The sequence below is a fragment of the Lissotriton helveticus genome, chromosome 2_1 (genome assembly GCF_964261635.1).
Source record: "Lissotriton helveticus chromosome 2_1, aLisHel1.1, whole genome shotgun sequence".
NCBI lineage: Eukaryota > Metazoa > Chordata > Amphibia > Caudata > Salamandridae > Lissotriton > Lissotriton helveticus.
Genome location: NC_136059.1, coordinates 981,616,286 through 981,628,651, shown reverse-complemented (window position 1 = coordinate 981,628,651; position 12,366 = coordinate 981,616,286). Strand labels below are relative to the sequence as shown.

Here is a 12,366-nt window from a genome sequence, read left to right as displayed (position 1 = left end):
CACCAGCTCTTCCAAACTTAATCCCCTGAACCAGGCTTTTCACACAAAGGGCAAAAATTCTGAAAATCAGTCACTGTTTTGATTGTTTTTACTTCATCAGTCATTACATCATGGTATGTTAGAAAGAGGAGGAGAAATCAGTTTGCAGGTATTTTATTTTTATTCTTCTAACCCTACATATATAGATATATCTATTTTAATGTATACTTACAAATATACATTTATAAATTCTTTAATTTATTGTTTCAATTTAAATTTAATCTGAATGATTAATAATGTAATCTCATGAAATATTACTTAGTATAAATAATATTATTAGTAATGAAATAAAATAATATTTACTGTGTAATATTTGAAGCAAATTTTGAAAAATATATCAATAATATCATTAATTAAAAAGTAAATTAATGTTAGTATTAATAAATTAAACTCCATCATTAACCTATTATAGTATAAAATTGACTATCCATCTCAACTCCCACAAAAACACTCTCTATCCATAAACACAACCCATGGCTTAAACCTAAAGACCCTTTACTGACACTAAACACCAAAATATTCCCTACTAATATGCACAACCCATCACTAAACCCTGAAAACTCCTTAGAATGCATAAACACCACCCTTCCTTGAATCCTAGAAACTCCTTATTATCCCTACAAAACACCCATCCCTGAACCCCACAACCTTTTTACTAACCCTAACCCCCACCCATCCCTAAACTCTAAAAGCTCCTCCCTACCATTATACACTACCCATACCTGAAACTTAAAAACTACTCGCTCCCCGTACACAGCTCATTTCTGGAGTGCCAGACTCAAATGTTTTTAGCGGTTACGGCATCTATAAAAATATATTCCGTGCCCTGTTTGTTCCAGTGTAATATCTTAACATAGGCCCTCATTATGATGCTGGTCGTACTGCAACCAACGACCTGTCGTTTGCAGTCTGACCGATATCTAGTGCTGCAGTCTGACCACTGCATTAAGATGCGCGTTGGTCGGAGGCAGCATGCGAAGGGACGACCGATGATTCCGATGGGCTCAAGGAGCCTGTCTAATTATTAATCGGAAAGTAATCCCCTACAAGGGTGTGGTGCCTGCTCAGGCACCGCTGTTGGGATTATGAGTTCCCTTTCAGGCAGCCTTTCCCACCATTGAAAGGCTGTCAGACACAGACTTTGGGGGCCCCTAACAGGGCCTCCATCCCTTTGCAGCCTTTGCAGCCTTCGCTATGAGACCTGGGAGCACCTGTGGTGCCCCCCCAAACATCCATGCCCCACATGCCTGTCCCCACATGGTGCTGGCACGCAGGGCATGGATGTTTGCAGACATCCATTTTTCCAATGCCAGCCCCTGCACAAGCCGCAATGGAAAAATTTATGTTTCTGACCACCTCATGGGCGTTCGCATCCAAATTCATCTGATGGAACCACCGACTACTAGTCGGTCTGTTTCCATTCTGACATGATGTTCGACCGGTATCGTAATCAGGGCAATAGTTTTAAGGGTGTGTGATCTGTGAGTCTATTTGATGACTTACTGTTTTCATTTGTTGCACAGTGTCAAATGTTCAGTGTCATTGTTAAATTTTTTAAAGTCCTACTTTTTGAGTTGTAAATTTCTTTTTGTGAGACAACTGTGTGCCCTGGTGCACATTTAGTAATGGTTCAGTCTCTATGTTTTTGTGTAGAACTCAAGCTCAAGTTCCAGCTTCCAGGATCACAAAATCGCGAGCATGTTCGATCTTTCGGCAGACTATCGCCAGCAGCACTTCTTGACAGGGCTTCTCTTCACCGAGCTGGTGGCGGCTCTAGACACTGAGGCTGAAGGGTAGGTGACTTTAAAGAATGCTCATTTAGAAAAAAGTTTGCAAATGGAAGGGTAATGGCACCCTACCTTATTAAAAAGCGATTCTTATTCATTAAAGATCTTAAAAATTGATCCCAATCGAGTTGTATGTTGCATAACTAGTATTAAAGCAATAGGAATCAAGCAGACATTTGTGCTTTTTCCTATTCTCTTTAACTGTTTAAAGAAAAAGAAATTTGAGATTTTTTTAATCATATTTGATATGCAAAACTATTTCACGCATTGCAAATCCAGTATCTGAAGACTTTCATTAACTGCTTTGAGATGGAGAAATGTAGCATGTTTATGTGAATGTTTGAATAATACTTAGTGTATCTCTAGCCGGTAATGATCCTTTTCTTATTGATAAATGTGATGGAAAAGAATACAGAAAAGCAGATGAGAATCACATTTGTCTTGATTGAGAATCTTATTGTAATGTTACTTCAAGTTTGCCATATGAAAAATAGCAATTTACTCAGAGGCTGCTAGAGATATACCAAGTTTTCCTTTTCTCACAGGATATGTAAGGTGCAGAGGAAAGCAATTAGCGCCATCCATAACCTGCTTGGATCTCATGACCTGGACCCGCGATGTTTGAAACCGGAGCTGAAAACCAAAATCGCAGCCCTCTACCTCCCTTTGGTTGGGATCATCTTGGATGCAATGCCACAGCTCCATGATTTCACAGGTAAGAAATGTTCCCACTGTTTCCTGATCTATGCCTAACACTGACGCTTGATGATACCCTGAAGTACACACTGCACTGTACTAAAAAGGGTACATAAACAATCAAGTACCCTTTGCCTTATGAGGTGACTTACAGTTTCCTTTTACTGCATGACATAGGGTAATGTATTCCTTAAATTATATGGGCAACCCATTACCCTTCCCCCAATTCCTTTACCTCTTGCTCTTTATGTGAATTAGTTTAGGTGCAAATAATTATAATAAATGTTGTGAGAATTTAAACACACCAATGTACAAGTTGTAATTTATTGCAAAAACATATTATATAAAGTTTAGTATAAGCCACTTACAAAAACAGTTCTAATTTATAATGTATATTACCAGGCAGAGATATTCCTGTTAATGTGTAATGAACTATTGCCATGTCAAAATAAACATACTGCATAAATTGCTCCTTTCTGTTAACTTCTGTTCATCTCTGTAAATGAGTTCAGAAGAACTGAAAAGTTAGTTCTCATTTTTACAGTTTAAATTGCAGTTGTAATTCTGTTCCTCTTTTTTCCAGTAGTTGTACATAGCACATACTTAACCCGAAGGTATCAGGTTGCTTTACATGAGCACCAGTTGCATTTCACAAGGACACATTAATTTTTTTGTAGACACGGGGAGATTAAGTGATTTGCCCTATTATAGCTGAGCAGCTACATCGTTACATGTGACTAATGATGTCACAACTGTACTGTAAATCGACAATTATAGCCAGTTTTTTAAAGGGATTGTAGAAATAGCAAAGCTGTGTATTCAAGAACAATAAATGTAATCCTCTAAACTAAACTGCTGATCACATAAAATACTCTAATATCGCTCACACTATATCACCAAATCCATATCGCAAGGGAATTGGCAATAAACTGTTAGTCCAGCCTTGCATACATGGATTCATATTCCAACTTCATTGCAAACCTAGACCCTAAAATATCTCTTTTTCAGAAGATCATCTGACAAAAATATAGTCTGCTAATTAGAGTCCACAAGCATATTGCTCCATTGGAGGTAACACTAGAACATTTACACATAATTCATATTTCAGAAAATATTTCTATATTTAATATTCTGATATACAACCTTAATTACTCCACTCAGTAGTTTACTTCACAATTCAATTGAGCACAGCCATCGCAATAAGCCATCATAGTGCAAACTTAACCACCCAAAGCTCAATCCAAAATTCTGCTTTCCAATTACCAGTGTTATAACGAGAGATCGTGACATAGCGTTTGTCCTAGGAATGACGCAGTTCATAGAATACTGTAGGTGAAATGACATAGCCATACTGATACTGACTGTCTGTGAAATTTATGGCATTCAAAAAGAAGAAATTTGCCTTAGATATTTGTGCCTAAAAAAGCACCCTGTGGTCATCAACCACATTCTATGATCTCACACACCTTTGGAAATCTACGACCACTATGCACTTCTTTGTTGAAAAAATAAATAACATGGCAATTGCATTGCCATCTTAAATACCCTGTTTAATATATTTCAGCATGTTTATATTGATGATTTAGCTCCATAAAGTCCCTCAAATCAACCTTAAGCAGCAACAACATACTTTCTTTCTCCACCATTTTGACTCTATACCTTTACATAATAGATATCTCACTCAAAGCTTGTACTTCCCTGGCAGTTAGCTAATCCCTCCTTTGCTTCAAATGGTCATAATGCTTCACCTTAACCTGCCCCTTAACCTGCCATTTAACAAACTGTCACCCACCTCTGTTTCTCCTTAATAATATAGAAAATAAACTAAATTGCAAAATCAAGGTTCCTTCATCCTGACAATTTCCTCCAGGCTTACCATTCAAGCTTCTGGTTCTATTGCAATGGACAAAGTGCAACAGGCTGTTGATGCCCTAAATATTACTAACAAAGGGGGCTGATGCTTCCTGGTGTGGTGACTTGACATTTACACAATATTCAACAGCATCAATCATACATTTCTTCTCGATACTCTCTCCAACTGCATGGGCATTACTCAAGCTGTCTTTGTCTGACTACCTCATCCTTTGTCCAAAAAAACCCACATGTTCAGATAAACTTCTCTAAATTACCCCAATCATCAATCAAACACACATGTCCCTAAGGCTCCAAGATTTTACAATGATTTTCCGACTCTACATGAAATCTTTGGGGGTACGACTGGCTAATAAAGCCAACCTACTTACCAAAATATCGTGGAAAAACTCCCTGCATACTATTCAATCATGTATATCCACAGTTTAATGCAACCTTGACCCCCCTCAAAATAGACTTCTTTCTGTCGATGTTGGAAAGTTTTCATCCACCCTCTCCACTAAACTGAAGTTCTTTGGTTTCAATATCAATCCTTGATTTTTATTTTAAAAAATGTGAAATATAAATCATGGGCTGCTTGTTGTAAGCTACGTTTATAGCATCTGATCAACCCACAACACCTGCTACACAGTGCAAGCACTTTCATCTTCATGTATTAAGTTCAAATCTCCGTAAGTCATTTACCAAGATATCCGACCAGTAAGCCAGACTGCCCATTTGAAAATTTCTTAAATGCTCTGCATCACCCACAGCACAAACCAGATGAAGTTGGATATTCCCAAGACAAGGAAACAAAAATCAAGAAGAAATGCTGTCTCCTCCTTAGCAATCACCTTCTTAACAAACTCTCCCTCTACTCAGATTGTCCTTTTTGCTCCAGGAAAGAAGTCAAACCCGTGCTCTTCTACCTGTCATTTCTCTTTTCAAACTGGATCTGGAGTTTCTCTTGCAGATTTGGTCTTTCGCCACTAGGCATATTCGTAGCAACTCTTGATGTGGAGCCCTGCGCTCCTCATCTATAGCAGTGATGCCCATAAAACTGCTGCTTGCACCTTTAAAGTCAGAGTTTTTCTCATGCATCACAGAAACAGTAGATCCTGCACTTGCTGAAACTTCTCACTATCTTTTTCAACTTTTTTTTACCGTGGAAATCATTTTTTAGAAGATGCGTAATAACTCAGGGTGAAAACCATGTTGGGGTTGGTGACACCGGATATCAGTGTCATTAGTGATGCATGTAGTGCTTTGGACCTGACTATGACTCTTGGCACTGTGATTCCTTGTCTTTCAAATGCATCGCAGAGTCCTTAGAGGGTAGAGGCAAAAGGCTTTCTTGTTTTTCATTTTCCTGAAAAAAGAAAGTCCCTCTCTTGCTGTCCAATGTGGAGTAAACTAAAAGGGTCCATGAGAAGCTGTTCCCCTAACAGATCTTACAAGGAGCAGAGACACATCTTAATGATGAAAATACAAAGGTCCCAACCAAAGTCATGTATCTCTTCAAACACCAGTCTAATTAAAGCCTCACACCTGCAATGAGAATAGCAGTGACTGAACATCCTAATCAATCTTCGTTCTCAGTGGAAGATCCAGTCCCACACTGGAAAATACACAAGTAAAGATTGTCCCTCTCTCTGCTGGTTTTATGAGCTTAGATACCCCATAATTTTGTTGTTATGGATGTCACTCCCCGTCTATGGATGATTAAATAATTATGTCATTCCTTTCTTGGATGATATTGCCATTGTGCTATTGTCTACCGCTTTTTCTTCGTAGCATTTGCCCCTCAGCTCCAGTGTGGTCCTCTGCCCCCGTGAGCGTTCGCCCTGAAACTTTGTCCATGGTGCCATTTCTGGCACTTCAGTTGTGAATGACATTTTCGTTGATCTCTAACTCCCATTTCAGGCGGTACCACCAGTGCAGTTTCAGATGCCAACTATGTTTCTTTTGCTATATAAGCCAATAAATAAGTTAGGGATTATTCTGTTAAATGAAGACACCATAATGTCTCACATATCGAATCATTCAGAAACTTCCAATTTTTCTATGAGACACAGAAGGGTACTTCTTAATTATTTTCAGAATCCAAATATAGATGTTGAGCCTATAACTGAGATGGTTTATTCCCTCATCTACATTTTGCAAGAAACCTTATTTCCTCACCTGAAAGCGCATTACTATGTCCCATATGAGATCGTAGATAACATCTCAGCCTTCTCTGCAGCAGTGGAGAAGATTGCAAAGGTCTGAGACATCCAAGTTCAGATGGCAGAGAGAAGAACAAACAAGATCACTAAATAGTAGAGCCTTATTCCTTCTAGTCCACATCCCTTCTGCCTTTTAATGGTAAAGTTTCTGTACCTATCCTTGAACGGAGCCTTCTTCTGTGCTTGTTTTAATCATAAACACAAGAATCAAATACAAACCTGCACTATAGATATCTATTGAGTATCCAACTCTGGAGATTGTGGTTGTTCAGGCTTCTTCTGCAGGTGGCAGAACAAGTGCATCTGAGCAGGGAATCAAAGAAACTGTATTTATTGGGATTTAAACATTTAGCTTCAGGTAACCTAGCTGTTAGGTGTACCATGGCATTTAAGTTCCTAGCCTTACTTCCTGCGTGCCCTTTGTCAAATGGCCAGAAAAACAATAATGTTTACACACATACCCTTTGCATAGGTGGCTTCAGGCAGCCTTGCAACTTCAAAACTTCAAAACGTCTAATATAGAAATGTTGATGAGGTCCATGGGGTTGAGCATGGATGGACTTAACATCTTCTCAGATGTATAATGCAGACTTTTGAACTTTCTTATTGGGAAATGATCTTTGATATGAAAGCGGATGAAGCCACATCCCAGAAGAAGATCTTGGTCTTTCTTCATCGTGTGAGCCATTTTCATAGCAGTTATGCAATTTGTAATAAGTCTGAGTAGCAAAGTCATTGGTTACAGTACAACCCTCAATAAGTGCAGTATTACCTTCTGCTTTCAAGACTGAGGGGCAGAGATTGTAAGCAATGTCCCCCTCTGACTTTAGCTGCTGCAGCCCAAAAACTATGTTAACATGGTACCCTCAAACTAGCATCCATGTTGGGTAGGATTAGGCTTCCAGGTCTTGTAGAGTAGTGAAGAAGATTACCTTGTACCAATAAGTCCAGCATATTGCTCATTGCAATAATCTCTGCTATTCTTTAAGACTGCTCTTCCTGTTTTTCCCGGCATCTGTCTCTTATTTAGTTATGCTACAGGATAAACAAAATGATTTACAAGGCTGAAATATAATGAGTGTCTCCTAGCAATACTACCAAGAGTGTCATTCAAGATACATTCTCTTGCACATGATGACAAGGGACTTGTGACCTCTTCACAATCTTCACTTTTTGATAAAATTCTTGAAGGAGGAAAAGTCCAAAATGGTAACTTTAGCCTAGACCCTTTTGGCTCTGGGACTGGAAGACTTGACTTTGTTGGCCTGCACAATGCGTACTTCCATATTCCTGTAAGACTCAGTGAATTTGCTCATTCCTCTGGCCTAATATCTGCACCAAGGTTCCTTGCAAAGTTTCTGGCAGCATAGCAGCACACCTCCCATGGCAAGTTTTCGACGTGTTTCCTGTTCAAAGCAATTCGTTCAAAAAAGCAAAGGATCACCGGAGAGCAGAAAATAATCTACCCAAGACCTAAAGCCTGTTGCTTGTCTTTGTTATGCCTCAGCACATCACATACAGTTCTGTCCCAAAACCAGAAAAGCATCAATGCTGTGTTGGACAGCATTTTACCTTGGCAGAAAGGGTACAGAATGTCATCCTTACAAGTCAGCTTTTAATTCCATTGGTCAAACTCAAAGCAATCATGTTCACCTGAGAGTCGAGTCTCTTTGCCTCTGGTATCTTCTAGGACAATAGATAAGGACCATGATAAGGGTCCTCCAATGAGAGCTTCACTCTAAATGGAACAGTTTTAGATCTCTCTAAGATAGGATGACAACCTCCCCAAAGTTTATGTGGATTAGCCATCCTCAGAAGAGATCCAAGCTGCTTAACCTTAGAACCATATTCGTGATAGATATATCCCATGTTGATTGGAAGCACATCTGGTTGACCTGTTCATCGGTAGAACTTTGTTCTAGAAGGAATGGCAATGGAGCATCAAATCCTGTACCTGAGGATACTTCACCTTGTCTCAGAAGCATATTTCCCAGTCTGGGTTCTAATGGACAGTATTGCCACTCAATTGCGCTTTAGTTTCAGGGTATTCCACCAATTGAACCACCTGAAGGTATTAGCGTGCATTCTTTGGAACGCGTATGTTGAACTGCAATGTCCTTACAACACATATTTACAAAGCATTACTTTATGGACTCAATGGAAAAAAGAAGGTTAAAACCTGCTGTTGTCCAATAATCCATAGTCTTTTTGTTGCCGCTATTTCCATAGAATCTCTTATGAATTTTCAATTTATTGGTGTAATGTTTTGAATCTGAGGGAAGAAGTATGGATTGGGGGTACACGATGCTTACGGATGGTAACTCTTTTTTCTGATGGATCATTTCAAAGTCTACTCATCGCTCTACATGACCCCTAACTCTAAGGATTCTTGGAACATTTATTTTGGTAATGATATTTCTATTTCTCAATCTCTTTCTTGGCCCTCAACATGTCGAATTGAGGTAGTACTGGCAAAAAAGATTCCTTATCCACCAATGCATAATATTAGATTAGTAAATAATCCTAAATTATTAGACTATGAGAAAAGAGAGTATGCCTCAGAAAACGTGCTACAGATGTTAAGCAATGAGTTAATCTCTAACACAATGAAAACTACTAAAGCAGAATCATTTTAAACATTGCAAGTAGATTATTAGACAACGAAACATTTCCTGATGCAAAACACTAAGTTAAATCATATGATCCCAGATCACTTTCAAGAATGTTATCCTTATGTTAATGGTAATGACTAAAAACATTGTTTCTTAGTAGAATTATTTATAGTAAACTAAAATGGAAGCTAGCTAATCTCAGATTCTTTATTTGGATTTAATTTGAATGCATAAATTAATAAAGTTTGCTAGGTCCCTGATGGCGCCTCAGGGTACATTTAAGACGAGTACTGAATTTCAAAGGAGCACAACCACAAACAGTGAATCAGAAGGGTCTGTTTAGTATTGAGAATATAGTTTATATTCTTCACTTCAATAAACAAGGACAGGATATTTGATGAGGAACACAAGGAACACGTTATGGTGAAAATGCAGAATTTTGCACAAAGTGTGAATTGGCCACACTGCCACAGGATTGACAATCTGCTGTGTAATTTGTTTCTAATGTAGACAGATCAAAAGTTAAAATTGCTCCTCATAGGTTCAATGCAGGGTCAGGCACAGTGTCAAAGTTGACTTGTCATCTTCACCTGCTGAGTGCAGGAATTAGGTATTTGAGGAAGTGACAATTTTGTGTGTAAGCATCTCCATTTGTTGGACTTAAGCACGTGGTTGTGTCTGCTGCAAGAAATCTCAAATTCTTAAACCTTGGTAGCCTATAGAGTTTGGTAGAGCAGCTGAACTGCCACAAATTGCTGGTCTACCTGTCCCACCAAACTCACAGTTCCACTGCCTCATTTAGAGGTGAGAGAACTGCAGGGTTTCCTCTGGTGGAGCATCTCCTACCTCTGCTAGTGGAAACCATTGTCCTGGCTTTTATTTAGGCTGGGATATTTATCACTAGTTCAACCTGCCTGGGACCACCATACAAGGCATAGCAGTCGTGGGCTAGATATTTAAACAGTGAAACCCAAAATATTAAAAGACTCTCCCTGTTCATAAGGGTTATTTTTTTGTTGTTTTTCAAAAACAAACTCCCATTTTGGGAGTTTGCTTTTGGAAAAAAACCTTTGCCAAGTGGGGCAAAAGAACATAGTTAAAGCCAGAACGTCCGCTGATTTGGGGGGCTGGTGGGCCACCCGCCAAATACTACATGATTTTCTTGGTCTTTAGAATTATCCCAAATATGTTAGATCTCTTTTTGATTCTTAAAATATTTCCTAGTGAGACATAAATTATATGAAATTTGCTATGCCGAACTACAAAGATATTTTTTAATGTAGAGGTATTTCCAGAAGGCTTAAAGTGTCAATAGAGGAGGATTCCAACCATGAAGGAAAGTTTTAGCATATAAGCATATATTTATTTAGCATATTAGCATATTTGTGGCAAATGCTAAATAAATGACGCGTAGCTTTTATTATGTGGTGCGTGCACATGTTGGCCTGTTGTCTGCGAAGTGCAACGTTTTCTGATTTGCATGGCCTATTTTTTACTCTGGGAGGTGAAAGGGGCATTGTTAAGTTGCCTTTCTTTACTGCATGACTCACTCCTTCACTGCTGCATAACTCTTATGCCCCTAATTATAAGTCTCAATAACAACGCATACTTATATAGTTTCAGATGCAAAGAGTGGAAAAGGGCGCAGTCCAGATGAGGAGCCAGAATCTCCAATCCCGATTAACCAGAATGTTGCTATGGCTATCGCTGGAAACCAGTTCAACATGAAAACCAATGCAATGACCCTTTCTTCACTGGTAGGGAGAGCTTTTTATAGCATTTTACAGTGAAAGGGTGGCCATCTTTCTTTCTAGACTGGTATTTTGGTGTGGTAATACCTCACTCTGTGCATACTGCTAACTTGGGGTGCAGCATTCACCGGGGCGTTCACCTGTGTCCTTCTGAGCTCTGCATCACAGGTTAGGGGGTGACGTTAAACCACCTCATGTTTTCCACCATTGATGTATGAAACTCTGAACGATGCGGCTATGGACATCAAGTCGCCTAAATGCCAGGGGTATCGGAAGTGACATCGCTTGCCATTTGAGCTTTGCTTTGACTCACACACATGCTTACACATACTAACACATTCACACACTCTTGCGCACATAAACATACTCTCACCCGCATACATGCATACAACATACATTTAACAGCATTTTTTACTTACCTTTGCTTCCAGACAGGGTCATATTCCAGCTAATGTACTTCATTTTTTATGACAGCAATAGTGAATAATATTATTCACTATTTGTATAACAAAATAAATGACAGAAATTCAGGCAAGTGGAGCTCCAAACAGCGTCCATTAGGAAGAGCTGCCCCTGTGTTCCAGGCACTGATTTTGCCACCTCCGAGGCTAGGGTCCGCCAAAGCAGTGCCGGGGTAGCAAGGGTCAAGTCGCAGCTGCGACCCCAAAATGACATCCATGGCTGTGGCCTTTCTGTGTGTGTATCCTACAAGGTTTTACTTGGCAAAAATCATACAGGAAAAAATTCACAAGGCACAATAATTATTGGACATGTAGGGATCTTGATTTAGCGCAAACTCCTAGTTGGGCTTGAATTTATCTTTCTGGCTGGGCCTCAGTGTCTGCAACTGGTACCCAACAATCAATAATTATTTGCGAAATTCGTAGCATTCTAACAATGTCTTGATTGAAATTGGCTTTATCACAGCTATAAATGTTCATGCTCATATTTTATTTGTCTTGTCCGTTTTATTCTTTATTATGTACAATGATTTCTGATCTCCAGTTATATGGCCACTGGACTTGGCGTGCATCATAGTATATAGAACATACAGTTTCATCCTCAGAGCATATGCATTTATGGGCCATTTTTGCTAACTAGTCTAACAAATGTTTTTTTCGAACACTAGTCTCTTAGTTCATCATTGTTTACAAAAAATGAGTTATTTTTATTCAGTTGACCCATGTTTCAGGTCATATTGACCTTTTCTCAAGTATGAACTTTATATGTGTGTGTGTACACGTGTGTGTGTGTGAGTGTGCGTGTGTGTTTGTTACAAGACAATTTGACTTAGAAAACACAATTGCTGTTTGTCTCATAAACTCTGGGGCACTCTCTGAGAGCATCTTTGTGCTATGAAAGCTGCATATGGTTGGTACTTTAAAGTCCAAACCTTATCACCACG

The 12,366-nt window shown here is 39.0% G+C and overlaps 1 protein-coding gene across 1 annotated transcript in view; it reads left to right on the top strand.

Moving 5' to 3' along the window:
* The window catches only part of DOCK8 (dedicator of cytokinesis 8), a 765,653-nt gene that overhangs the window by 606,872 nt on the left and 146,415 nt on the right, over positions 1–12,366 (top strand). Inside the window, exons 28-30 of the mRNA XM_078675733.1 lie at positions 1,693–1,832; positions 2,372–2,541; positions 10,828–10,967. Of these exons, the coding sequence (XP_078531859.1) occupies positions 1,693–1,832; positions 2,372–2,541; positions 10,828–10,967 (450 nt within the window). The remainder of the gene's footprint in view (positions 1–1,692; positions 1,833–2,371; positions 2,542–10,827; positions 10,968–12,366) is intronic.